The sequence below is a fragment of the Cervus canadensis genome, chromosome 2, assembly GCF_019320065.1.
Source record: "Cervus canadensis isolate Bull #8, Minnesota chromosome 2, ASM1932006v1, whole genome shotgun sequence".
NCBI lineage: Eukaryota > Metazoa > Chordata > Mammalia > Artiodactyla > Cervidae > Cervus > Cervus canadensis.
Genome location: NC_057387.1, coordinates 14,699,364 through 14,727,189, shown reverse-complemented (window position 1 = coordinate 14,727,189; position 27,826 = coordinate 14,699,364). Strand labels below are relative to the sequence as shown.

Sequence of the window (27,826 nt, the reverse complement as noted above, 5' to 3'; positions counted from 1 at the left end):
GAAAGGGACCGCGGCAGGTGAAGGGAGAAAGAGACAAGGAAAGAAGGAGGGAAAAGAGGAGGGTGGGAAAAGCTCAGAGTGCAAAGTAAGAGCTTGGAAGAAAAGAGCGAAAAAGGAGGGAGGGATCCATCTGCGCCCTGCAGAGACTGGCTGGACCAAGGGGTTGAAGTTTATGTCCTTATTGGGCGGAGGGAGGGGGACCTGGGGGGGCGGGTGAAAAACCAGGAAGTGACAGAGGGTGTTGCTAAGGGTTGGGAGGGGGAGTTTGGGGGGTGGCAGGGGGCGGGGGGAGGGAGGGGAGGGATGGGGGGAAAGCAAGCAGGAGGACAGGTGAGACAGCAGGACAGGTGAGGCGGGCCCTGAGGGGGGGGGGCGGGTGGGAGCCAGGTGAATGTACGGTTCTCGGCGGCCGAGGGGGGGGCGGGCGGCAGGAGGAGGCAGAGGGCTGCGGAGGAGGAGCCCCCCAGCAGAGAGCGGCGAGCCACTGACCGCGGCCTTCTGACCAGGACCGGAGCAGGGCCCCAAGCCCCCGGGCCTGGCGGGGGACGCGCTTCTCCCCACACCCGGAGCCTCAGCAGCTCCAGCCAGCGGACCCAAAGGCGGAGAGGTGAGTGTACCCCACTTTTGCCTCCTGGCTAGGGGTCCCCCATACTCGAGATTACTGCAGTGTCCTTCGTCTGTCCTGTAAGTGGGACCCCCCCACACACGCGCGCATGCAGACCAGATTCCCACCACTCCCCTTTCCTGTGCCTTCCGAACACTCCGGGTCTTGGGAATTGATTTCAACGGGGAGGAAAGATAGAGAAGGAACTACAGCCTCCCCCAACCCAGGGCGGAGGGTCCCCAGAAACTTTCTCTGCACTTCTGGGATCAGACAGACTGGCGGCTCCGGGATGGAGAGAGGGCGAGGCGGCGCCCAGCGCTCCCCTAGTCTCCTTCGTGACTTTAGAGGTAGACCCCCGACCCGACCGAGTTGAGGGAATGGAAACGCTGACGGACTCTAACTAGGACAACGCTCCCCCCACCTCCTCCGCGCCCCCTGGCGCGGTGGGTTGGACTCGGGCCAGTTGCATGGGGGGTGGGGGGAGCACAGGAGGAGCCGCGGCTTGGGGGAAAGTTACCGGCTGGACTATTTGGTTTCTTGCGCTTGCACAGCCGCGCTCTCTCGCCGGTAGTGGGGCTCAGCGACAACCTCCGAGCGATACAGAACGACCCCTCTCTCCGCCGCCCCTCAATCCCTCTCTCTTCGTTCGGGCTCCAGTACCGCCGCCACCTTTTCAAAGCCAGCTCCTGCCCTCAGAACCCAAGAGCGAGTGTGGGCGACTAGGAAGAATTCCACCTATCGTCCGTCCCCCACCGGCGCTGGCGCACCTGCCCCTACCCGGAGTGGGGGGTCGCTACTGTGTTGTTGTAGGACCTAGTCTGAGCGAGGCTGGCAGAGGGCTGCCATTCAAAGGGGTGGGGGGCGCTACTTTCAATTTCCAGTTTTCTCTCTCTCCTCCCACCCCACCCGAAGTAAGAGAGCGACGTGTCCCGGCCAGAGCGAGGGGGGGCCGGGAGTGGGGGGGCGGCGTGGGCAGCGGGTTGTGCCCGGACACGTGCCTGCCCAGGCGCCCCGGCCCTGCTGGTGTTTGGAGAGAGGGCGGGTCCCCTGCCCCCCGCCCCGCACAACCCCCACGTATCAAAGGGCGGCTGAGACGTGGTGAGACCTCGGGGCGCCCTGGGGGGGGGGGCAGGGAGCCTGGGTCCGGAGCAGGGGAGGGGCAGAGGCGCGGGTGCTAGCTGACCCACAGGAAACGAGCGCTGCTGACCTAGTTTGGGACACCGGAAGTGGGTGCTGGGGAGAGGGGGAGACCAGCAGGCTGTCCTGGCTTCCGGGCCAGGTGGAAGGCGTTCTTGAATTGACCCCCACCCGAATGCAGTGAAGACCCCGAGCTGCAGCTAAGAATGAGAATGAGTCAGCGCAGCTATTCCCGCTTCCCTCAACTTATTCCTGGAGGAGGGAGACAGTTTATCAAGGCGCAGGGGGAGCCAGATTGGGCAGTGAGGGGTTAAACTGGGATGGGAGCTCTCTCTTCCCTGATGGTGCATGTGTGTGGGGGGGGTGAGGCCTGGAGGATTATGGGGTTGCCTCCTGCTCCCCCCACACACACCAACTGGTTTGGTCACCCCTGTACCCGTCTGGCACTGCTGGGAGAGCTGGCATGGAGTGGGCATCAGGTTGGGCAGAGAGAGTGGGCATATGGAGTGTTGTGCTGGGCTGGAGAGGGGCATATTTGTGACTGGGTTTGGGTAGCAGTTAGTATTCCTCCTTAGTGGTGACTGGGGAGAAGGGCAGGGGGCTCCCCCTGGAGCAGCTGATGAAACAAGAAGAAATCTCTGTCAGTGCCGCCTGGCTCTGGCCCCCGGGACCCCGGCTCCCCCAGCGTGCCTCTGTTACATGGTTGCTGTGGGCACGACGCAGCCTGCTGGCACCCCCAGACACTGTCCCCTCCCTTGGGTACCACACCCCCCAACCTTAGTACAGGGGTCAGGAAGGGGTTAATACCACCCAAAAGGGGCTCTGGGGAAGAAAGCAGGCAGTGCCCACTGGGCTCAGGTGTCAAGGAGGCCTGCTCCTCTGGGGCACTCTCATCCCTGCTCAGCTCTGGCTGACAGGGACCCCAGTGACTGGGAGACAGGTGCTGACCTCTTCCCCTTCCCCATGGTGCCCCCTGGCACCCAGGGCCCCCAGCTCCTCCTTGGCCTGGTGCCCGTCCTGGGAGGGCGCGGCGGGCAGCGGGGGCTGGGCTAACAATGCACCATCGGGCCTTTGTGTGCTTGCACTTGGCACCCTGGGGAAGGGTGGGGGAGGGGGCCCAGCGGGCATGGGGGGCGGAGCGCCTCTGGGGTGGGGACAGTGAAGACTGGGGGAGAGAAGCGGAGAATGAAAGCAGGTGGGGAGGAAAGGGAAGTAGGTCAGCTAGGGTGCTGGCCCCCCATCCCAAGCCAGGGCCGAGAGAACCAGCCCCTGATCCTATGGCTGCCCAGATGGCATCACGCTGCCTGGGGCACAGCCTAGGACTGGGCATTTGGGGTCAGAAGTCACTGCCCAGGGGACTGCTCAGATAGAGGAGGCCTGGCCTGTACTGCCTCCTTCTTGGTGGCTAAGAGACCCAGTTCTGGCCCAAAGCCGAGGTCCCAAGACGGGTAGTGACTGGGCTCCAGGCAGGGCATTGCCCTCTGATAGAAGCCTCTGGGACTGCTTCGGGGCTTCCTGCCTCCAGTCTGCTTGGCTCCCTGACCTTCAGAGAGTTAAGACTGCCCTGCTACCAGGCCTTAGGGCCTGTGCCTGTTTTGGCCTAGGGCTGAAGAGGAGGGTGGGGGAGGAAGGTGGGGACGGGCAGAAGGATAGGACCCTGGCATGGGGTGTGCCCGCCCTGGCCTCTTCCCCCTCCTTCTGCTGAGTAAACTCGTGAGTAAACTTGACGTTTTGCCCGGACAGTTTGAAGTTGCCTCGCCGCCCCCCCACCACCACCAGTCCTGCCAACACACAGGCGGCCAGGCGCCAAGGCTGGCCTGGGGGACTAGGGGGAAGGGGTTAGAGCTACTGTTGTCCACCATCACGGATCCTGGAGAGGCAAGAATGATCCCCCACCCAGGCAGACCCAGGTCTTGGCGAGAGTCTTGTCTGGGGCCTATAAACATCTGTCCCAGAACCTTGGGGAGCCTACGGAAAGTGGCCTGGAAGCAGAGCCTCTGCCCACTTCTGACTTCCACCACCACTTGGTAAAGGCACCCAGCTGCCATCTGGTCCCCTGAGTTGCCACCTTTAATGTTCACAGGCTACCGGACACAAGGGGAAAGGCTACCTTTAGCAAATTCTACAGGGACACCAGAAAGTGGTTCCCTCTTCATTCTGTCCCACAGCCTGGGGTGGGTGGGAGGCTAGTGGCCTTCCTTAGCATCTTAGCCCTGTCTTCACTGAGGCTTCCCAGTTGCCAGGGCCTCAGCCCTAGAGGGTGGAATACACATTTATGAGCACAATTTCTTGATCTCACCCCTGGGCCTAACCCTATATATATCACTCCACCATACTACCCATCAGGCCTGGCCCTAGTCTTCCCCAACCCCTTCCTCTGCTTGCTAGCATCACAGAGCCGAGTCAGCTTTCAGAGCTCTCCAGCCAGAAATACTCGTGCCAGATCCAGGGGCTGACGGTGCCCCAGACAAAAGAGGGCTGGTGGCAGGTAAATGAAGCCAGTGACCCCCACAAACATGCCAACTGACTTTTTACTTGACATCACTAATTTCTCTTAGGCCTCCCTAGGCCACCAGAATGGTCCCGAGGCCCGGCAGGGGGAAACGCCTTCCCAGTCCCTACCGGCCTCGGAGTGGGGCTCCACCAGGCCCTTGCTTTCGACCTCATGTCTCTGGCTTCAGTTTCCTTCCTGTTTCCACCGCCCCCCCCACCAGCTCCTCCCCACCCATATGCCCCTTTCAACAGACATCCTCTCCTCCTTCCTTCCTCCTTTCCTCCCGCTTTGCCTGGGAGCAGGGGTCCTCTCCCCCAACCATAGACCTCCTGCCTTTTACCTCTTCTAAACACAGACCCCCTGGAGATTCATGACCACCTCCCATCCCCTGCTCTGCTGTCCCCACCCCATCAGCAGCGAGGCTCTGATGAGGCTCTCACAGGGCTTCTCAAGGGAACTACAACTCCCAAGGTACATGCAAAGCAATTGTGGTGCATACTGGGAGTTGTAGTCCTCCTTGATCTCTCAGTTTGGTTAAGTTGGAATTTTTCTTGATGGGACTAAAAGTGGACTGGGATGACTTGGAACCTGGGGACCCTCTGGATCCCCCCAGCTTGTCCTCATCACCTTGTTCCCCCATGACACCATGTATCCATGATTGTCATCCACCCCCCCACCCCACCCCCAGCTGAGACATGCTACCCATTCTCACCTTAGGACTCCACCCAAGAGATGCCCACACCCTGCCCTGCTGCCCCTGGCAGGGGTGGAATGGAGGGGCCCCATGAACTCCCTCCCTGCCCCGTGCCCTCTAGGCTGGTTCCCTCCCTTTACAGGGATCAAAGGGCAGAGAGCAGCCCCACCCCACTCCCTGGCAGGCTGCGGGCACCAGGGCGATCAGGAATAGCAGGGACTCTGGTGCCCAAGCAAATGGTTGGGCAGGGGGATGCCGGGAGACCGGCACCTGGCGGCAGGGAGAGACACTGGCCCCATCTTGGGGAGTAGAGCCTTCAATAACTGTTCATCAAGCTGTCCATAGCCCGCTTGGACTCTTCGTGTAGGCCCTAACCTGTGTACTGCCTCTTGAGGAGATGGCTTGAGAACAGGGTCTTGGGCCTTATCTGTAGGACCTAGGGGCCTGGGCCCGCCTAGCTGGCACCAAGGCACAGGGGTGACCCTCCCCCACCCCAGGCCCACAGTTGGCATGGGGCGCTGGGAGCCAGGGGGGTAGGAGGGAGAGGAGGGCAGGACTGCCAGCATCCTGGTGGGTAGGTGCCAACCGGGCCGGGAGCTGGTGAGGGGCAGCAGGCCAGCGGCATTGAGCCAGCAGCTGTTGGGGGGAAAGGGGAGGGGATATTTTAGGGGGCATTTCTGTGGTCCCCCCTCCTAGCCCAGCAGGACATGGGATGGCCTAGTGGCTGGGGGACCTAGGGCCCACCTCGTTATAGGAATAAGGGACCCCCAGAGTTGTTTAAGTGGAACTTTGTGGCCCACCCTCCTCTGGGCTCAGAGCCCTCCTGAGTTGCCCCTCAGGCCCAGGCGGGTCCCACCCAACCGGCCAGGGTGGCAGCAGCTTACGCAAGGGGTGGGGCTAGGCGCTTCCCAGCAGATGCCCCCTCTCGGCTCCTTCCTCTTTCGGTGCCCACAGCTCCCCTCATCTGTCCACCCCACCTCAGGCCAGCTCTATCCCCCTGATCCCCCTGGCCATTGGGGGCTGGCACAAGTGCTGCCCCCTGGCCTGGTTGGCAGGGGCTGGCGCCCGGGCAAGGAACTGTGGTATGTGAGTGGGTTTGGGGTGAGGCATGGGGAGGGCGGGGTGCTGCCTTGCCCAGCCCCTGAGGGCCCCAGCCCAGTACGGGGTGGGGAGAATTCGGCCAGCTCCCAAGGGTGCCGAGGGGCCCACTGGGGGTCTGAAGGGCCTCCCTGTGGCCCCCTGTTCGTCCACATGCCCTGAGGGGCTGGGACCTGGGCACCTGTCACCCCTGGCACTGACTGTCCAGGCGTCCCCTCCTCCCTCTCCTGGCCACTGCCGCCTCCTGTCCCCTCCCCTCCCTTCTTCCTTCTCCTGGTCCCACCTCCAGCAGCCTCTCCCATTGCTCCTCCTCACCTCTGTCCTCCTGGACTGTCCCAGCTCCTACCTTTCCTACCGCTCACCTTTTTCCCCTTTTAGGACTGAGTCAGGACAGGCGGGGGTGGGTACAGCTGGGGCTTCGGGCACCACAGGCAGAGACTCTAGGCCCTCTCCCACGCTGCCAGGCCTCTGGTAACCCCTCCCTCCATCTGGGGGGAGGGGGGACAGCACCCAGAGGGTTAAGGCTGTAGGGGGGAGGGGCTGGGCCAAGTCGTGGGCGGCCCCTTTGAAGGAGGGAGCTGGAGCGGGGAACAGCCACCCTGCCTCCCCCCCAGCCAGGCCCTCCCCCACCCCTCCCAACCTGTTCCCCCCAGGGGCCAGGAGGAGTTGCCGGCAAGGCCCCTCAGCGTTCAGGTGAGTAGGCCCCGCTCTGGCTTGGGAGATCAGGCCCCAGGGGAGGCTCGGAGGCCTGGAATTGGCCAAGGGTCAGAGAGGGACTGAAAAACAGGCTAGGAAGAGGGTGTCCAAATTTTCACAGGGGGTGGTTTAGGGAACTGAGGGGCTGAGGGGCTGAGGGGCTGGAGTGTGGGGAAGCCTGTGTGTCCGAGGGACATAGGAGGACAGGAGAGCAGGAGAAGGGGCCTACGGGAGCCGAGGGGCTGCTGGGCCAGGACAGGAGGTTGGACAGGCTGGCAGGGAGCCGGGCTCCGGGGATTGGGCTGGGGTGTCCTCTGGGGCTGGGGGGCTCAGGTTTCTGCCGGCGGCTTGGCGGGTGTGGGGTTACCAGCCAGCTCGGTTACGCAGCCGGGGACGCTAGGCTGGGGGGGAGGGGGTGGGCACAGGGCAGACCCTGGCACCTTGTGGGTCTCCTCAGGCCCTAAGGGGATCTGGCGCTGCTCCGGCAGACCCCTGCTGGGAGCACTGATGGCCAGGGTCTGTCCAGGCGCATGGTTGCCTGGCCTTGGGTGGGCAGCCTCTGGGGAAACTCCAGCTGCTCCAGGGCTGGAAACTCTGACGGGCAGAGAGGCCTAGGCTGTCCCCCCACCCTACCCCACATCCGCTCTCACTGTACACCCCCCCACCCATCTTCACTAACTGTCCCCCCGATTTTGGTCCTGTGCTTCATCCAGAACGGGGTCGTGGGTGCCTAAATGCAACCATCTCATGGCAAGACCAGGCCTTGGAGGGCAGGCCCGGTTTCCTAATTTAATTCTTCTGCCCCTCTCCACCCGCATCCATCCATCGGCCTGGGGAGAAGAGAAGGGATGCTTGGAGTAGGGCGAAATGGAGGAAGTGGGAGAGGCCTGAGCGAGAGAACCAAAAGCCAAAAGAAAGGAGAGGTAGGGATGGTGCCTTGGAGACCTGGGGACTTAAGGACGCAGTAGAGAGGAAGCAGGAACCTTACAAGGGCTGAAGGGAGGAAAGCAAAGGATGGGTCGCGGAGAAGGGACACAAGGGTCCGAGAAGGCAGGAAGAGGCCAAGGCAAGGGGCCAAGAGTGGAGAGGGGCTGAGGGCAGGGGTCCCCAAAGCAAAAGAGGAGAAGACTAGGGAAGACGGAGTTGCCCCCATTCCTTCCCCCGCCATCTTTTATCTCCCTCAGATTTCCCCTGATGCGATCTCAGAGGCTGTGGACTAGGGCAGGTGTCATGGAAAGAAAGTGTGGGGGAACACTGAGGTCTCCCTCCTGTCAAGAGCTGAAGCACCAGGAATTGGGGATTTTGAGGGAGGAGAGGCTTAACCCCCACAGCACCGGGAAGCAGCCAACTCCCCTTGCCTCCTTCCCCCTTCGTGGCTTGCGGTCTCTCTTCCCCGCCTCGGCCCCCAGGAAGTGTGAGTGCTGGGGGTGGTGAGGTTAGGAGGGGGAAGCGACATATGGGGGATGGGGAAGGCATGTACTAGCTTGGAGGGGCTGGCTGGGGAGGGAAAGGCTCCATACATGTCTGGGGCATCCTGGGCCGAGGGCCTCTCCTTCGAAGTCCTTCTAGTCCTCCAGGGGATTCACCTCCACCCCTCACCCTGCCTTTCCAACTGGGCAGTCCAGATGGCTTCAGCCCCTGGGCCCCAGAGGCCCTGAGAAAGGGTGGAAGAAGCTGGGGAGCTAGGATTCCTGGGTCCCTGAGGACTTTGGACTGGCTGTCCTATTTCCCCACCCCCGCCCTGGTCCAGCCACAGGCCAAAGCCCTGGCTTCGTGCAAACTTCGCTCCAAAAAAACAGGAAGAGAACCTGAGGCTGGAGTTGGGGTGGGGGTTGGGGGGGGAGAAAGGAGAAAGAAGTAAGGGGGAAGGGTGGCCAGCCAAGGTGGGAAGAGCGTCAGGCCTCTCCATCACCCTGGCAGGAGGCATCACAGCCTGGCCCTCATCCTCACCCCAAGCTGCTACACCTGGAGAAGCTGGCCAGGTCCCTCTCAGGCTCTCTGGCAGAGCCCGGAGGTGGGGGCCTCTGAGCCTAAGGTGGGGGGGCTCTGTGTGCCTGAGTCTCAGGCCCATATCTATTTTCTCCGCCGCTAATCCTGTTTCCGCCTGCTGCCCCCCACACTAAGCCTCACTCCCCTAATCCCCAGGGTGTGGGGAAGGGGGGCCAGCTTTACTCAGCTGCCCCATTCAGGGCCTCGTATCCCAGCTCTGCAGCTGGCTCAAGCCGGCAGTGTTGGCCCTGGTATCCCCCAGCCCTTCACTGGACACTGCCTGAGGTCAGCACCTGGAAAGACTTTCAGCCTCCTTTTCCCTCCCGTGCCAGGGCCAGTGCCCTCTACCTTTTGGTTTCTTGGTGGTGGACACACCTTGGGAGGTGCCTTTGGGCACTGAGGGGTAGGTGATAGGGGCTCCCTCCTTTGCCGCCCCCCCCATACTTTTCTATCCCCAAAGTCTTCCCCCACCAAAGATGGGGCAAGCTTGACTCAGGGCCCAGTTTCAAGAGAGCTGCCCACCGGCTTGGCCGGTCTAGCAGGCCTGACAGTGAGGGGAGCCCTGGAGGGGGTGACGGGAAAGGGGGGAGAGGTGGGGCGGGGCCCCCAGTTCTTCCCCCTACCCGGCAAACAGACCTTGCCTGGCTCCCTGGCACAGCTGCCCCCCCCACCAACCACCACACACACCCATGCCCACAAGGTCTTAGCAAGAGGGGGCATGCCAGGCTGGGTGGGGATGGGCCGTCCTCATGGGCGTTGGGGGGCTGGGCCCTCTGGGATACAGAGGTGGGAAGGGTGCCCAAGTTGGGGTGGGCACCCTGGCATCAGTGCCCCACCCTGGCAGAAAGAAGGGGGGAGTTCGTCCCCATCAAGCCCTCCCAGATGATGGGGCCTGGAGTGCCCCCTTGGCCTGGTTGGCACCAGCCGAGCTCCAGGTGGCACCTAAGTTAGCATGGGTGCCAGAGCCCTGGGTAAGGGCTAGGGGAGTTTCCCAGAAGCTAGAGACCCGTAGGAACACCTCCCCTTCCCAAATGGGTCCTCTGCCTCTCTCTTCCTTCATTGCTACCGCATGGCCGTGGGCTTTGGAGTTAGGCCCTCGGGGTTAAACACCCACCCTTGCCCAAGCCCCGTGTGATCTGCATCATGAACCAGCCTGAGCCTGTGACCTGACAGCAGGGTCAGCCAATCAGCAACCCTGCCACACCAAGTTGCCACGGAGATGGCCCTGGGGTGGGAGAAGGGAGGCGGGCTTAAGCTGCGGGAATGGGTGGGGTGTGGAGGGAAGAAGGGAGAGGGACGAGAGGGTGAGCCACGTGTCTGCGGGTGCACAGCTCCGGGCCAATGGACAGCGAGGACAGCCCCACCCCACCCCCAGGAGGGCCAGGATTCACCTGGGCCCGGGAGGGTGCCCGCTGCCACCTGAGTGGCCACTGCCGCTGCCCACCTGGTTCTGTTTGCTCCTAGGTCCGGGGGCCATTTGCCACTTGAACTATTTGTAAAGTACAAGGGGGGAAACCCAAGGCAACTGGGAGTGCTCCCAGACTGCTTGGCTCCCAGGGAGAGAAGTGTTTTGGGGACTTAAGGTGGGAAGGGGTGGGCTATCTGAGGGTGTCTGACTGTGGCTTATGAGCCAGCACATGGGTGCTGCTCACTCAAGGCTTCCACGCAGGCGTCCAGATGCTATAGTGAAGACGGGGAGGCAGGCAGAGACGATGCAGTTCTTGTGTCCTCAAAAGGAAACCTGTAGCCCTCGACTCCTCCGACCCCCTCAAAACCCTTCCCCATCAGTGGCCGAAACTGAGCAGTTGTTGGGAGTGGCAGAGAAGACACTGACAAACTGTCAGTGGGACTTGCCCTAGGGATCATCCAGGTCAGTCTTTAATTTTGCAGATGAGGAAACAGGAAAGAAAGTGACTGGTTCAAGGTCATGTAGCTAGTAGTAACTGGACTCCCCCTGGGTGATTTGACGGAAGGAGACAGACCTTTCTCCCAGCAGAGACCATCTGTATAGTGCAGTCTGCCTCCGGGTGAGGGTTGGTTTCTCCCTCCCAAGGCCAGAACTTTTATTGAGCCCCTACTATATGTTAGGCATTGTGCCACCCACAGGCTCATTTAACCTTCATCACAGTCCTAGGAGTCAGGTGGAATTATCCCATGTTACAGATGGAAAAGAAGGTTCAGAGATTAAACAACTGTTTAAGGATCACAGAGCTAATCAGCCTTAGAATGAGGATTCAAACTCAAGCCTGGATGACTGCAGAGCCCAGCTCTTTTCAGGCCTCAACTCTGTCTCCAGTTGATCCAGACCACCAAATGTCAGCGTGGAAGGGCTGAGGCCCTGCGGCTTTCATCCCCACCCACTCCTTGTGTACCATGAGGAGACTGAAGCACAGAGAGAAATGACTTGGCCAAGGTCATTTGGCAAGATAGTAGCAGAGCCAGGATTAGAAGCTGATCTCCTCGCGTCCAGGCCAGACTCACTCTGCCACCCGCCTCCCTCCACCAGCCTTGGGACTGCCGAAGTGCTGCGCCTTCCTTGGCTGTGCCTTGGGGAAGATAGCACAGAGGCTGGAAGAAGGTCCTCTGGAGAGGAGGGACTCTCCTGACTGGCCAGGAATGGAGAGGGAGGGGTGGTGGTGGTAGCCCAGTGGAGGAGGGGTAGGACTGGAACTTGGCCTATTGGCAGGGGGGGAGGGGCGGGGACGATGCTTATCGGTGCGGGGCAGGAAGCACCCGCGCCAGCACCAGCGACACCCCAGCAAAGGGTGGCTGCTCCTTGGCCCCATGGGGGAGGGGAGGATGTGGGGGGAGGTATGCTGGGAGCTGTGTTTCCCTTTTGGCCTCTACAAGGGGGAGATCTAGAAGGGGAGATGAACTTTTAGTGGGTGGGGAAGGAGGAGGTGGGGTCCTGGGGAGCCACCTCCCAAGTTTGCCTAGTGTTTTATAGTGCACCAAATGCCGTAGGGAGAGAATGTGAGCTAAAGGACCTGACCTTGCCTTGAACAGACCTTGGCCCAATGTGAATCTGAACTCTCTCATTGCCCTGTCTCTGGGTTGAGAGGAGGTTCCATCACAGAGACTGTGACCCCACTTTTCAGATGCCTGAGGCTAGCTGCAAGAGGCACCCAGAGTCCTTCAGCCAGTTCTTCATGAAGCCTGAACCAGAACACAGGCATCTTTTCTCCCAGACCAGTGCTTCTTCCAAAGGGATGGGAACGGGGCAGGTGAAGCAGATGGGTCTCTAGGAAAGGCCAGAAAGGCAGAGCTCCCGTGCTCACTGAGGCAGAATGATGCACAGTGGTTAGGAACATGGCTCGGCCGGCCGCCTGGCTTTGAACCTGTTCCGCACTTAATATAGAAAGTCTCTTCACCTGTCTGCACCTCAGGTTCCTGTCTGTGAAATAGATAATTGTTACTTTAGAAGGTCGTGGAAGATGAAATGGGTGTAAAGTACCTGAAGGGCCTAGACTCATGGCCAGTGTTGGTATCCCCTCTCTGGGCCCCCTGGCAGGGCTGAGCGCTCCTAACCTCCCCTTTTCCTTCACTCCACAGGAGAAGATGGGGAGCCCTGAGGATGACCTGATCGGGATTCCATTCCCAGACCACAGCAGTGAGCTTCTGAGCTGCCTCAATGAGCAGCGCCAGCTGGGCCACCTCTGTGACCTCACCATCCGGACGCAGGGCCTGGAGTACCGCACCCACCGGGCTGTGCTGGCTGCCTGCAGCCACTACTTCAAGAAGCTCTTCACCGAGGGTGGTGGGGGCGCGCTCTCGGGCGCTGGGGGCGGTGGGACAGCTGCCGGGGGTGCAGGGGCCGGCGTGTGTGAGTTGGACTTTGTGGGGCCGGAGGCACTGGGTGCCCTGCTCGAGTTTGCCTACACAGCCACCCTGACCACCAGCAGCGCCAACATGCCGGCAGTACTGCAGGCCGCACGGCTGCTGGAGATCCCCTGTGTCATCGCAGCCTGCATGGAGATTCTGCAGGGCAGCGGACTAGAGGCGCCCAGCCCGGACGAGGACGACTGTGAGCGCGCGCGGCAGTACCTGGAAGCCTTCGCCTGTACAGCCACCGCCTCAGCTTCGGGAGTCCCCAACGGTGACGACAGCCCTCCACAGGCACCCCTCCCGCCGCCGCCACCGCCGCCGCCTCGGCCTGTTGCCCGCCGCAGCCGCAAGCCCCGCAAAGCTTTCCTGCAGACCAAGGGGGCCCGGGCCAACCACCTGGTGCCCGACGTGCCCACCCAGCCCTTAACCTACGAGGAGGAGGAGGAGGCGGGCAGAGTGGGCAGCAGCGGGGGCAGCGGGCCAGGGGACAGCTACAGCCCTCCCACAGGGACTGCCTCACCCCCCGAGAGGCCCCTGAGCTACGAGGCCTACGAGGGTGAAGAAGAAGAGGAGGAGCTGGTGTACCCCCCGCCCTACGGGCTGGCACAGGGCGGCGGGCCCCCGCTGTCCCCAGAGGAGCTGGGCTCAGACGAGGATGCCATCGATCCTGACCTGATGGCCTACCTCAGCTCCCTGCACCAGGACACCCTGCCAGCGGGCCTGGACAGCCAGGACAAGCTGGTGCGCAAACGCCGTTCCCAGATGCCCCAGGAGTGCCCCGTCTGCCACAAGATCATCCACGGGGCGGGCAAACTGCCACGCCACATGAGGACCCATACGGGTGAGAAGCCCTTCGCCTGTGAAGTCTGTGGCGTCCGTTTCACCCGGTGAGCACCAGGGGGAAGAGGCCCAGCAGGGGCCACGTGGGGGGGTGGCGCGAGGGAGAAAGGGCTTGTGGAGGGAGGTGATCCTGGAGGGTCTGTGGGGTGGTCCCCAGGCTGGGGAGAGAGACCGGGACAAAGAAAGTCAGGGAAGGTGGGTGTGGGGCCTTAAAGATCGGACTGTGCTGGAGGCAGGTCGTTAACCTGGGGCTAAGTCAGCAAGGGTCTCCCGTAGCAGAAATAGGGCAAGGAGCGCTAGAGGACAGGAGTGGACAAGGCCGGGGAACCTGGCCCGGACGACCTGGGACCCCGGCTGACCCGCTCCCTTCGCCCTCCCCCGCCCGCCCAGGAATGACAAGCTGAAGATCCACATGCGGAAGCACACCGGAGAGCGCCCCTACTCGTGCTCACACTGCCCGGCCCGCTTCCTGCACAGCTACGACCTCAAGAACCACATGCACCTGCACACAGGGGACCGGCCCTACGAGTGCCACCTGTGCCACAAGGCTTTCGCCAAGGAGGACCACCTGCAGCGCCACCTCAAGGGCCAGAACTGCCTGGAGGTGCGCACCCGGCGGCGCCGCAAGGACGATGCGCCCCCTCACTACCCCCCGCCCTCCGCCACCACCTCGTCCCCTGCCGGCCTCGACCTCTCCAACGGCCACTTGGACACCTTCCGCCTGTCTCTGGCTCGATTCTGGGAGACATCCGCCCCTACCGGGCCCCCAGACTCCACCCCAGGGCCCCCCGATGACGAGGAGGAGGAGGGGGCACCCACCACACCTCAGGCTGAAGGTGCCATGGACACCTCTTAAAGAGGGACGAGGGGCCGAGCTGGAGCAGCACGGGGACCGGGGAGGCCCATGCCAAGCAATGGGAGTGTGTACAGCAGAGACGGCGCTGGGGGTTCAGGCACTGAGTCTCCCTGGCGTCGGAAATAGGCTCCTTCCCTCGGAGCCCTCATTCCAGTTCCAAGCCGAGAAGGTTTTGGGGCAGAGTCTCCCCAGATTGGGGTGCTCTCCCAAGGAGTGATACATATGATATTATGTATATATTTACAGCTCCATTGTAAAGGTGGGGTCCCTGTCCCCAGCTGCTCCTGGGGAGTAGAAGCAATAATGTATTTCTGATTTGTGGGGTCCCTCTTCGGCTATGCGGGTTTCTAGGGGGTGGGGGGCTTGGGACCAAAGCCTTACCCTGCCCCCATGCCCCTTGGGGTTTTGGCTGTGTAAGGGGGTGAAGGACTGCCCCTCCCTTTCGAGACCCCTCCTTCCTGGTTTCTGTTCCCTTTTCCTGGCAGTGAATTATGCAAAGGGGGGCGGCAAAGGAAGGGTAAGTGGGGGAAAGCAAGGTAAAAGCTTGAAAGACGGGGACTGGGCCTGTAAGGAAGGAGCCATCCCAGTCCCCCTCCGCCCTTCTCCCAGCGCTGAGTCATGGGGTCCTGGAGAAGGGGGCGGGGTGGCCTGATTGGCTCGCCCGCCCCTGGGGGCAGCGGGAGGGCCCCGCCCAGCCAGGGGAGCCGCTGCCGGTTCTCCTCCCCTGCCCTCCCCTCCCGCGTCCCCGGGCAGGGAATGTCTTGTTCCCGCCGCTCCCTCCCCGGGGCCAGAGGGCAGGGCGGGCCGGGCGGTGTCCTACCCTCTTCTCCTCCTCCCCACCTCCTCCCCGCCCAGGTGCGAGCCGCCGCCACCACCGCTGCCGCCCCTGACTCACGCCGCCCCCGGGCTGGCGCGGTGCAGGGTGTGGGACCCGGTGAGGGGCTGGGGGGGAGCCTGGCGGAGAACGGGCCACCCGGCGCCATCTGGCGGCTGTGCCCTGCGCGGGCGAGCGCCCCTGGCGGCTACTGCCAGGGAGCCGTCTTCTCCACCTCCACCGCCCCAGCGGGTGAGCCGCGCCCCCTTGCCAAGGCCGGGGCGCGGAACTGCTCGCCCGCCCCCAGGGAAAGTGGGCTGCGGCCCTGTGGGAAAGGACTCCTACCCTCAGACCCTTGCCTGCCAGGGCTCCCTGTTGGGGTGGGGAGAATAATTCCCTCACTCTTCCCTTAGGATTGAATCCACCCCTGTTCTGTACATAGCCTTTTCTGTTGGTCTTGTTGAAATCTAGTTTCAGATTTTTAACTACCCAATTCTGCTGGGGGTGGGGGTATCTCCCCCGCCTTCCTCGCTGGGTGCTGGACCCCGCTCGGGCCTGGGCTCTGCCTTGCACTATTTCCCCTCCCTGGCCTGGCGGCCCCCCCCACCTCCTTAAAAGGGGCAGGTTCAGGGGCCCGGTGCTCTCCCTCCCTCCCATGCACCCCCATGCCCATTTGCACAGCTGCCCAGGTACCCCCGATAATGGGGGGGGGTCACAGGGAGGGGGTAGCGGGACCAGTCCTTGTCTCTATTTAAAAAGTGATGATGTAATATATTGGGGTAGGGGGAGGTCAGGTTGCTCTGGGCCTCATCTTTGCATTTCAGGTGATGGGGGAGCCCAGGGCTGAGGAGACCCGGGGCCCAGCCCCAGGGAGTGAGGACAATGTGGCCTCCCCCCTCCCCCCTTGCGGCTTCTCCACTCAGTGCCTTAAGGGGGGAGGCGATCCCCCCTCTCCTGTTCCCCTCCCCTTCCCTTGCCCCCCACCTCGGGTGTAAGCGACAGGAAGAAATAATAATAATTTAAGATTCACACTTGTGTCCACCTTTGGTTTCTTTATTTTGGAGGTAAGTGGGAGGGATGGGGAGGAGAGGGAAATGAGAGACAGGGGGACTGCAGGTTCTGAAGCAGGGGAGGGGCTGCTTTGAGGGCAGAGGATTTCTGAGGTGGTCAGTGGGGCTGAGGGAGATGCTGACAGACTGGGCCTCAGGTGGGGGTGGCTACCTGTGCCTTCTCTCCTGAGGCCCCTTCTCCTCATCCAGGTCACTAGTGAGGAGAGGAAGAGGGTGGCCCAGTCACCAGTATTCTGTTTTCACAGGTGACTTCCTGCCTCCTGCCCCTGCCCTGTCTATTCAGATTTGGCTCCTGTTATTTTCCAGCCACTGCGGCTCTCACAGGCCCCTCCAAGGCAAGGCAGCGTGTGTCTGTAGATATCTTCTGACTTTAGGCTGAGAGATGAGTGGGCAATGATGTGCCCAAGGTCATGTGCTTTGCAAGGGCAGAACCAGTAGTGACCTTGGAAATAATACTCAAGGCTGTAGTGATGCTCCCTGGCCGCCCGGCTTTTAACTTCATTGAGCCCTCTGGAACCGCTCAAAATAAAACTTTCCTTCCCCTTCAACCTCTGAATTCATTACTAACTTCCGGTGCCCTATTCACACTAGAATGTAACCACGGGACAGTTTTCTTTTCAGTCCTCCCAAGTGGAGACTGCTTGTCTTTCTCAGACTTGGCATGCCTCTGGCATATTGCAAAGCCCCTGGCTGCCATGGAAGCTACACTCCCAGGCTGTGCCTATCTCCCCAGGCCCTGCCGACATCCTGCCATACCCATCCAGGGTGCTAGTACCAGACTTGAGCCGCTCTTGTGGCCCAGCTGCCTTCTCACTGGTGGGCCGACTCTTCCAACACACTGGCCTCCCAATGCTCAACCTCCTTGGCCATAATGACCTTCCTCTCTGCTCCTACTCGGACATCACCCTCAATCTTGGCCACTCTCTGGATTTATCCCCCGGATTCTTTCTGGGCCTGGCCCATTGTCTGCATCCCTCCTGGCCTCGGCTTTAACACCCCAGCAACACATAGACCTTGGACTGCCCTCTGGGGTCTCAACCCCTTTTTCTTCCCCAGTCAGATACTCTGACTAAAGCACCCCAATTCTCACCCCATCATCTCCTGACCGGCCCAGAAAAAGCCTTCAACCTTGGAAGCCCATTCATGGCTACCACATTTGCTTGAGAAAACCAGGTAACCAAGCATGCTGGAGTCTGTCATTACACGTGATGATTTTCAACTTCATCTCAGCCTTTAACGCTCCCTGGAAATCTCTTAACCTCCCCAGTTGGCTCCTTTGCACACTCCCCAAGGCAAGCATTTCAACCTCCACCACCCACTCCTTGAAACCTTTATTCCACTCCCAGCCCCATTCTCTACTGTTTCAGCAGGTGTGCATGCCTCCTATCCCCACCCCCAGTCCCCACCCCCACCCCCTCACCCTGAGAAAAGCAAGGCCACCAGACTGGAGCAGGCTCAGCTCTGATGGGAGGAACATGCCCTTTCCCCTCCTGCCTCAGGCGAGCCCGGTCCTATTTGAGGCCACCCTGTTCACCTGGCCCTAGATCCCATCTCTCCGGCATCTCTCACTCTTCAACACTTTTTTCATCTCTGAAATCCTCAAATCTCCCCATACTTGGGTAAAGAAAAAGCTTTTTATTGGATAAAGAAAAATCTTTTAGGTTCCCTTCAAGCTACTTTCTTGTTCTATGAAGCTAACTCTCTCCTCTTTACCATCAAGCTTCATTTTTTAAACTACAGCAGTTATATTAAAAAAAAAAAAAAGAATTCCCAAACTTCTTGCAACAGTGACACAGAGCCATGTACCCTGTTTCTGAGCCCTCTCTGCCAGTCACCCCCCTCAACCCACGATGACTGGTTTTGGCCTTCCCCACACCATGAGAAATATTCCCACAAGCCACTCCAAGAATCTCTTGACCACTGAATTCAATGGCCAGTCTTTAGGCCTCATCCTACTTGATCATCTCACAGCATTGGATCTGGCTTTCTGTTGCTTGGCTCTCTGTTGATGAGCCTCTCCCCTCCTTGGTTTGTGAAGGAGCCCCTCAGGGTCCTGTCCCTGCCCCCTCCTCTGTTGCCCTGCCCTCCACCAGGTGATCCAGCTCATCTCTCTCACAGTCTCCAAGTCAACAACCCCCCAAAAGATACCTCTGGCCCAGAGCCCTGCCCTTTTCTAACTGTCCCCTGGGCATTCCCAGTGGATTCCCTACAGATACCTGAAAGGTCTAGAACTGGGCCATTCTTTCTGCAGAACCTGTTTCTCCTCTTGCCCTAACACCACCCAGTTCCAAACACAAGCTCCCTGTCATTCTCAGCACCTCAATCCTGAGGCCATCACCAACTTTTCCTGAGCTAATACAGCCTCCTCTCTGGTCTCCCTGTTCCCACCCTGCCTCCACTCTGGCTTCTTAGCTTGTTGTCCCAAAAGACAAACACGAACACATCACTTTCTGACTGAGGATCTTCAGATGGTAAACTGAGGCCCTCTCCCACCTCTCCCCGCCTTGATGGCCAACCTCATCTCCCATATGCTCTGCTGACTCCACCCAGCCACAAATACACCCCTCCCTGACCCTCCCCCCCACCTCTAAGTGTCCCCTATTCTCCAGACTCACACAAGCCTCCCCCTGGAATGTTCTCTTGCACACCTCAGCCTAACAAACCCTCTGGCTTCCAGTCTTCATCCTACTGGATAATCTCACAGCATTTGATATACTTGGCTCTCTGAGTGAAAATCAGACCCACCTATTTTTTTGACTTCTTTCGTGAAGCCTTCATTAATATCCCTCCATCCCAAACTGGGTGTTCTGTCCTCTGTGCTTCCCAGAGCCTGCTTCACTCCTCACTTGGGGCGCTCTCTACATTGTCACTTACCTACTTGATGCCACTCTCCCCCACTCACCCCAGGGCAGGGGTGCTGACACAGCAGGCACGGGGCAGACCTCCCTCCCCCACCTCTTTTATCTCTCCAGCTCTAGCAGAGGGCCAGGCACCCAAGAAACCCTTGATAAATGTGGCTGAACATGCTTAGGCCTCCCAGCCCCCACTCCTGAAGTTTGCTGCTCACCTGGATTCCGACGACGTGGAATCCGATGAGAGGGTCCTGCCCAGCGCTTCCTGGAGCTGCTGCCGCAGGAGCACCTCCTGCTCAGGACTCTTTCGGTGGGCGGCAGCCAGCCACAGGCGGGGGCCCTCCTCATCACTGGAGTCCCTGGAGAAGCCTCCCATCTCAGTAGCCCACAGAAGTCCTGCAGGAGAGGGGGCTGCCCCCACTGCCCCCACAGTCTCCAGCCAGCCCATGTCGCCTGAGACTCACAGCTCTAGGTCCAGCCCCTCCTGGTAGGAGAGGGGAGACGCACACACGGAGCAGGTGTTGTCCAGGAGACGGAAGCAGGTGAGACAGAAGAGACCTGGAGGAGGCCAGGAGGGGAGAAATTGAACTTGTTCCCCACCCCCACCCCGGCACTGTGCTCCCGAGCTTTCAGCCCTTGCCTCCCCAACTCCACCCAAGGGGGAGACCATTCATCACGCCATGCAGTCTGGGGAACTGCTGCAATACCACTTGCATAGGAATTCTACTTGCACTGGAGGATTAAGGCACACAGAGGAAATGAGCTACCTGAGGGTTCTGTGTAAATGAGGACATGCATCATAACGAAGGGAGGGGTACAAAAGGTGAGGTACAGAAGTCCATAAAAGCTGATTGTCATATACAAATGCTGGGAGCCCCAGCAGAGAGGCATCCTCCCCGGAACTCCCACCTCTGCAGCCTGGGGTACTGCAGGCCACCGAATTCTCTGTGTCCCCCTCATCCTGGGGCTGCCCACAGCCCAAGCAGTAGGTCTGACGCTGGCTGAAGTGGCTGATAAATGGAACCAGGCAGGAACACCTGAGGAGAGGGGTCCCAGACACTAAGTAGGTCGGCTCAATATATCTGGACAAAAATATAATTCAAAAAGATGCGTACACCCCTCTGTTCACAGCAGCACTATTCACAATAGCCAAGACGTGGAAACAGCCTAAATGTCCGTGGACAGATTAATGGATAAAGAAGATGTGGCACATTTATACTGTGGAATACGACTCAGCCAGGAAAAGAGTGAAGTAATGCCATTTGCAGCAACATGGATGGACCTGGAGATTCTCATACCAAATGAAGTCAGAAACAGAAAGATAAATACTGTATGATAACGCTTATTCGTGGAGTCTAACATATGACACAGATGAACTTTTATGAAACAGACTCACAGACATGGAGAACAGACTCACAGACATGGATAACAGACTTGTGGTTTCCAAGGGGGAGGGGGAAGGGAGCAATGGAGTGGGAGTTTGGGGTTAGCAGATGCAAACTAGTATATATAGAATGGTAAATAACAAAGTCCTACTGTATAACACAGGGAACCATATTCTGCATTCTGTGATAAACCATAACAAAAAAGAGAATATTTTTTTAAAAGAGTGTATATGTGTGGATGGCTGAATCACTTTGCTATATAGTACAGCAGAAATTAACACATTATTATAAACCAACTATATTACAATTTTTTAATTAATTAATTTTTTAAAAAGCAGGCCAGCCAGCTGGCCTAACTAACCCTCATCCTCTCCAGTATCACCCTCCAAATCAAAGGTGGGTCTCCCTACAGTCTAACCTCCATCCCTCCGACCCATAGCAAGAACCTCCCTTCTTCCTGTCCTCCTCCTCCTTTGACTCCCCACCCCTACAAAGCCTCATCCCTAATCCATTCATGAATAAGCACCGTCTTCAACCAAATCTCTGGACACCTGGGAAGGATAGTGATCCATTCTGACCTCTGGCTCTTTTTCTACTCCCTCTCACTCCACTTCCCATAAAAGACAGTGGGCTTACCGTCCGGCCAGCACATGGAGGATGCTCATGTGGCCGTAGTCAGCTGCCCGTCTCCTCACTGATCGATGCAGGGCAGCCAGCAGCTTGGTTCGGCGGCTCAGAAGTACATTGTAGAGGTAGGAGATCCTCTCCTGGTGGGAGGGAAGTCAAGGATGGCGTCCCCTTGATCCTGTCTGCCTGGAATGCCCTCTGCACTCACCCTTACCCCTTACCTTTACCTTCTGTCCATTTCCTATGACTCCTTGTAGGCTTGGCTCAATAGACTTCAGGGCTTCCCTAGGTGGACTCACCCATCCCCTCCTCTGGGTTTCCATAGCAATTTATTTATTCCTTAATAAAAACAATTTTTTCTTTCTCTTTTCTTTGGCTGTGCTCCACGGCTTGTGGGGTCTTAATTCTCCAACCAGGGATCGCACCCTCACCCTCTCGCCCCCTGCAGTGGGAGCTCAGAGTCTTAATCACTGGATGGCCAGGGAGTTTCCTAAAAACACTTTTTTCATTGTAACGGTCTTGTTAAAACCCTGCCAACCTGCCTCGAGACTGTGTCTGGTTCATCTCTGCATCCTTGAGGCCGCCGGCATGGTGACTGGCATACAGTAGGTGCTCACTGAGTCATGAGTAAGTAAACAAATGGCAGGTTTTCATTCCTACCTCAACACCAGCATGGCTCCTGCCTCCCAGGGTTTGTTTGTTTGTTTGTTTGTTTTGTTTTTAAATTATTTGTTTACTTGGCTGCACCAGATCCTTAGTTTTGGCATGTGGGGTCTAGTTCCCTGACAGAATCAAACCTGGGCCTCCTGAATTGGGAGCGTGGAGTCTGAACCACCAGGGAAGAAGCCACCCTGGACCACCAGGGAAGTCCCCTTCCCCAGGATTTTAACAAAACTTCGGAAGAAAGGTTTATCTCAAGAGGTACCATTTCTCCCTTCTGCAGTCCAGGTCATTTGCTTTGGGGTTCAACCAGAGGGAGAGAGCTGGGCTGCAGAAGGCTTCTGAACTCCCCCATACCAAGACAGACAGCCAGGAGCTTAGCCCCCTGGGGGGAGCAGGAACTGGCCTCGGCCCCCTCACCTGCTCCCGAGATGGGTAGTAGGAGGCACAGATGAGCCGCCGCAGCCGACTGACATAGTTGCCGAACAAAGTGACAAAGAAGCAAAGGCCATACATGACGCCTGGGGGCACAGCAGACCCAGTAAGCTGCTGCTGGGGGGCACCAGGTGCCAGCCACACTCACCCTCAGCGGACTGTGCCCCTCATGCCCTTAATTGTGTCTGTCCCCCCAGCGCCCTCGGAGGTGTGGATACCGATGACTATGTAACCGGTGGAGTCGGGCTCTGAGGGATGCAGACGGCAGCGTCGGGACAGGATGGTGATGTTGCCGTGCTGGAGGACATCGAATGCCGACACTAGGTCACGGTAAATCTTCCCCGTGGAGCCAGTGCCTTCCACGGTTATGGATATGAACACAGGGCCTGGGTACCAAGACACTGTGTGAGGGATGTTCTTGGAAGCTGCCCACTCCACCGTGCACAAAAGACCACACCTTCTGGAGGGTGCACGTGGGTGGTACGAAGCATAGAGATGGCCCCCCTGGAGGCCGCAGGCACCCTCGTGGTGCTCCAGGCCCCAACATCAGCTCCTAGAAACTAGGCCTGGCTCCATGGTCCAGAGCTGGATGGCACTGGTACCTACCTGGTCTGCCTTCTCAGGCCACAGATCTGAAATGAACTTGATAGCCTGTGAGTTCATGCCCAGACTCCATGACCACCCAGAAACATTCATTTTAAAGCATTTGTTGGGGGAGGGGAGGTTTGGGAGTGTGGGATTAGCAGATGCAAGGTATTATATATAGGATGGATAAACAAGGTCCTACTATGTGGCACAGGGAACTATAATCAATATCCTGTGATAAATCATAATAGAAAAGAATATGAAAAGGAATATATATATGTATATTTATATATAACTGAATCTCTTTGCCGTACAGCAGAAGTTAAAACATTGTAAGTCAACTGTATTTCAATCAAATTTTTTTAAATTTTTCAAAAATAAAGCATTTGTGAAGCACTGACTGTGTAGCAGGCATTGATGCATGCTCAGTCACTTCAGTCGTGTCCGACTCTTTGTGACCCCATGGAGTGTAGCTCTCCAGGCTCCTCTGTCCATGGAATTCTCTAGGCAAGAACACTGGAGTGGGTTGCCCTGCCCTTCTCCAAGCAGGTATTGAACTAAGGGCTTTATCGATTGTTTCAAGTTTGTTGTTTTTTTTTTACTTTTTCTGTTGGGCCTCTGGCACAAATGATTAGATTAATTCTGTTCTGTGGTTTGTGGCACTCTGTCAATCCAAGGTCCACCAGGCACTCACACATGTGGTCTCATCTATGCAGAGCCGCCCAGAGAGGTTGCTACCATTACTGTCTCATGGTTCAGATGAGGCAACTGAAGGTCTGGGAGGTTGAGCAAACTGCTCAAGGTCACCATCTGGTAAAGGACACTACTGAGATTTGACCCCAGGCCAGTCTGACTTTAGAGCTTGTGTTTTCCTCTACTGTGTTATGGTGTAATCTTGAACTGGGCACAGGGGTTACCAGGCAGAGGATGGGGTTGGAGGAGGGGCAATGTCAGGGGCTGGTAAGTAGCAGTGACAGGGGGACATTCAGGCCATCCCCCAGGACTGAGGAAGCTAGAGAAGTTTGGGCACTCACTTCGGGCCACAATCTCCCCCTGCAGGTGGTACCGAGCCAGGTCCAGGACCCAGAAGACGGCATAGTCCAGGAAGACCAGGAACAACACGAGCAGGAGGTGCCGGACAAGGTGGAAGATCGCCAGGATGCAAAAAATCTGCTCCCATCGGGACAGTAAGATGGAGCCTGCGTGGGGGAAGCCTGGTCAGGAGGACGCTCTGCAGTTCTCCTACCCACCAGACCCCAGCTCCTACAGAGACCTCCCTCCTGGAGGCAGCTCCTGCCCCTCATCAGGCTTTTCCCGTCTGCTCACCTGGAAGATGCAGAAGCTGTGAGGACCCCTGTGCAAGAGTGGAAAGGAAGCACTCTTCCTGGGCAGGGCCTCCATGGCTCGAGATACACACGTAGTATCTCCACCTTGACCTGGTGGTCTGTTTTCAGTCTCCAGGAATCCCCCCTTCTAAGGCATCCCTGGTACACTTATGTGGTTCCCTGCCCCCCACTTCAGAGACAGCACTGCTCCCCACCTCCCCACTGGCTGCATCACCTCCATATCAGCGCGCATGCACATTCTTGCTCACCACCTCCAAAAGCCTCCAGAGCTTCACTTCCCTTGCTCCACATCCACTCCCCACCCATCCTTCCCTCTGTCTTGACATCCAGGGTGCTCCCAGAAGCATCACCTGCCCCTCTTCTCTTTGTCTGCATGCTCTGAGAGCCCCCCTTTTAGGCTGAAACTTCCCAAGGACAGGGTTGTATCTCCCCCACCTCCGGAGCCTGAAATTTCCTTCTTCTCTGTCATCCCGCATCTCCGGCCTGCCCTGAGCCAGGCCTGTGCCCAGCACTTCTGGGCAGAGCACTAGGGTTGGAGGGAGCCCTGGCCCCCCTCAGAGACCCTATCTCCGGGTCTTCGGGGCCTTGCCTGGCTGGATGTAGTGTCTGGCCTCATGGGCAGTGAGCGGCAGCACTGTGGGCAATCCCACCCTGGAGCGGACAGCCTCCATGCGCAGGAATCGGCTGGTGATGTAGATGTTGTCGAAATTGTCCCAGTTCAGGTAACCGTATCGGTAATACAGGGCTCTGGTGGGACACACGTGAGGCTCTTCAGCAGCCCCAACCAGACATCCCAGGGTACCACACTCCCCACTCTCACCCCTACCCACGAACTCCAGCCTCCCAGGATGCCATGGGGACAAACTGGCCCCCAACAGCCCTAGCTCCCACCCCTACATTGGAGGGGCCCTCCAGCCTCTCACTGGAGGTAAAGAAGCAGGAGCAGCAGAGGTGTGGTGTAGCCCATCAGAGCCAAGGCCTCTCGGACGCGGTACAGCTTCATGCTGACGGCTTCACAGAGGTCCAGAGCTACCTGGGACAGGCTCCGAGAGGCGTTGAGATCCACAGAGAAGTAATGAGTGGCTGTCATGTTGAACTCAAACTCTTGACGCACTCGGTTAATCAAATTCCTCACAGCTGAGGCCCCATGTCCAGGGGAGATGTGAGCAAGGAGAGTTACAAGGGGGCAGGGCTGCACCCTGGAGGGGCCTGGCCAGCCCAGGGGTCCCATGGCTCCCAGGTCAGCTAGAAACCGCCAGTGTTGGGACCTACAGTGGACTGAGGAGGGGACAGAGCCTCCACAGTCTATGCCACGGCCGATGCACGCTTAGCACCAGGCTTCTGCCTTCATAAGGAACATCGCAGCGACCTGCCTCGGCTGCAGGGGGCCCCACTTCTCTCCCCAGCTCCTGCTCTCAAGTCAGGCTTTGATGAAGCACCCTCTCTTCACTGGGCCCTAATTTTCTAATCTGTATGGCATGGACATTGGCCTGGGTAACCTCTGGAGGTCTTTTCCTGAATTCTCATCTGCAGATGGGGAGCACTCCTGGGCTGGCATATGCCGGGATGAGGGAGGGAGGCCTCCGAGGAGCACCACATGGGTAGGGCTAGGCGGGGATCACTTACGGGTGCTGATGGTCTCTCGCAGGAAGGTCTGGATATACCCAGGGATGATGCAGAACACCTGGATCACTGAGAGCCAAGACTGAGGGTCAGGAGGGGCAGAGAGACGCGGCCTGTCTCTCCGATCTCCAGAGACCTTGCTCTCACAGGGCCCCCCGGCTTTTCACTGTTCCTGCTGGCCTCCACATCAGCTCAAAACCTTTTGGCTTCTCCTTACTACCCCACCCTCCACATTGGTTTTCCCCCTACCTGCCCCCTCTAATCCTGCATGGTGCCCAGCATCCTTGTTGGTCCCATATTTATTGCCCCCCATTAGTCCCCTGGAAGGGGGCTTCCCAGGTGGCCCAGTGGTAAAGAATTCACCTGCCAAGGCAGGAGACATGGATTTGATCCCTGGATCAGGAAGAGCCCCTGGAGAAGGAAACGGCAACCCACTCCAGTGTTCTTGCCTGGGAAATCCCATGGACAGAGGAGCCTGGAGGGCTACAGTCCATGGGGTCGCAGAGTCAGACACAACTAAACACACACACACTATTACACTATTGGTCCCTCACCCAACTGATCCCTACATTTGCCGGGCCCCCCTTCCTGCCAGTAAGTCCATATTCTCTCACCACTGGCAAGTCCACAGAGCATCAGCTTGAAGGGCATGAGCACGAAGCACAGGTGGTAGGCTTGTGGTATGACCTTCATGCAGCTGTCCTTGGCGTCATCAAAGACCCGAGCACACTTCAAGTAGGGGTTGCCCAGCTCCGAGTTGCACACATCGCCGATGTGCAGGAGCCAATACCACACGTTCCGCAGGGCCCTGGCTGGAAATGGCTGCAGGGCTGGTACCCAGGAGTCCTGCAGCATCTTCTCAGGGGGGTTGGGGGAAACACCAGGGCAGCACCCAGAGCCGGAGAGGCCCGTGGTCAGGGGCCGGGCTGTGCTTTATCCAGTGGGGCCTAGTCAGCACTCTGGCAGGGCCCAAGAAGCCCTGGATGGGGGTGAGGGTGAGGAGACTGGGTAAATCCTGGCCCCCCAAAACAGACATGCTAACGTGCTGACCTACGTGCTTCACGCCATCCATGATTGACCGGAAGAACTTTCGGACCCGGTCAGCCACCTGCTTGGCTCTCTGGGCAATGGCTTTAATCTTGTTCAGAGCACCTGAGAGGCAGGGACAGGGGTCCGGTTGGGTCTCCTCCTCTAGCGGCTGGTTCTAACCATTGCCCTGGAGTAGGGAGTGGAGTTGGGGAGCTGCCCTGATGCTGGGGTCTGGGAGATAGTCCATCTGGCAGCGGAGCGGGCCAGAGAGTGAGGGTCAGGGGGTCCTGCTGGATGCTTTGAGGTTAAGGCCCAGGACCAACAGAGAGGAATGGAGCCAGAGGACTGTGAAGGTGCAGGCTGAGGGGAGCTCGGGGGCCCATGGAGGTGGGCGGCCTTACTGACGAGGGGCTGCTTGGCCCTCTCTAGCACTTTGGCGGTCTGGTTCAGGGCCAGTTCTGCCCCACAGGCCACAGCCTCGCTGGCCTGGGTGAAGTTGCGCAGGGTGTTGGCACAAGGCCCTTGTAACACCAACCCAAAGGCAGCCACCAACAGCAGTGTCCGGCCCTGCTCTGGGGAGAGAGCACCATGGGAACCAAGCCGGCAGCCTTGCCCATGGCAGCATGTACAAGTGCCGTACGGAAGCCAGCAGGGCCTCCTTCAACCGCCGTCTTCCGCAGGATCCCTCCTGCCCCAGCCCCTCCACCAGGCCCACCCCCTGCACTGGGCGCCAAACTCACTGGAGAAGGCCTGGGGCAGCAGCAGGAGGACAGTGACCCGGACCTGGCGGGAGAATCCCATGCCCAGACTAAGGAAAGCGGCCAAAGTGAGGGTGCCCACCAGGCAGCCCCAGGGGCTGTGCCCTTCCACCAGCAGCTCCAGGAGCCCATAGGCTGTGGCCAGGGACAAGCCCAGGATAAAGGCCCCCGTGCTGCGGACCACAGCCCGCGCCCTGCTGGGCTCCTCTGCCTCCAAGGGGTGCACGGCATCCTTCGTGACCTTGGACATGGTTGAGGCAACCAAATGTTTGCCTGTCTCCAGGTGAGGCCTACCGGGTTCTGTGGCTCTTTAAAGGCCCTAGAATTTCTCACCATATTCTAAGGTTCCTTAGGGCTTTTACCGTGTGTGTCTTGGAATTCTTTATCTAGTTGCCAAGGGATAGGTAGC

General features: G+C 58.8%; 3 protein-coding genes across 10 annotated transcripts; 2 read left to right on the top strand and 1 right to left on the bottom strand.

Moving 5' to 3' along the window:
* On the top strand, positions 1-16,076 carry ZBTB7B (zinc finger and BTB domain containing 7B). Of its 8 annotated transcripts, none has more exons than XM_043454917.1 (5): positions 1-330; positions 507-607; positions 6,681-6,720; positions 12,265-13,424; positions 13,768-16,076. In XM_043454917.1, exons 1-5 carry the CDS (start codon positions 304-306, stop codon positions 14,231-14,233), a joined length of 1,794 nt encoding a protein of 597 aa, XP_043310852.1. In that variant the 5' UTR covers positions 1-303; the 3' UTR covers positions 14,234-16,076. The 8 variants fall into 8 exon arrangements, with proteins under 8 accessions (XP_043310852.1, XP_043310896.1, XP_043310878.1 ...); XM_043454961.1 differs by lacking the exon at positions 6,681-6,720 and adding an exon at positions 10,382-10,582 and having other exon boundaries at positions 1-347; XM_043454982.1 differs by having other exon boundaries at positions 287-347.
* LOC122432804 (translation initiation factor IF-2-like) lies at positions 14,852-16,076 on the top strand. Its single transcript, XM_043454997.1, has one exon. The coding sequence runs from the start codon at positions 14,852-14,854 to the stop codon at positions 15,458-15,460; it is 609 nt and encodes a 202-aa protein (XP_043310932.1). The 3' UTR covers positions 15,461-16,076.
* DCST2 (DC-STAMP domain containing 2) lies at positions 15,868-27,667 on the bottom strand. Its single transcript, XM_043445898.1, is given in 17 exon segments — positions 15,868-15,890; positions 16,151-16,231; positions 16,234-16,310; positions 19,185-19,328; positions 19,434-19,527; positions 19,879-20,006; positions 20,991-21,121; positions 22,062-22,162; positions 22,295-22,462; positions 23,696-23,860; positions 24,597-24,754; positions 24,931-25,144; positions 25,634-25,699; positions 26,245-26,442; positions 26,681-26,782; positions 27,061-27,231; positions 27,400-27,667. Coding segments are annotated over 17 exon segments (2,289 nt in total).
* Between the last annotated feature and the right edge of the window lie 159 nt (positions 27,668-27,826).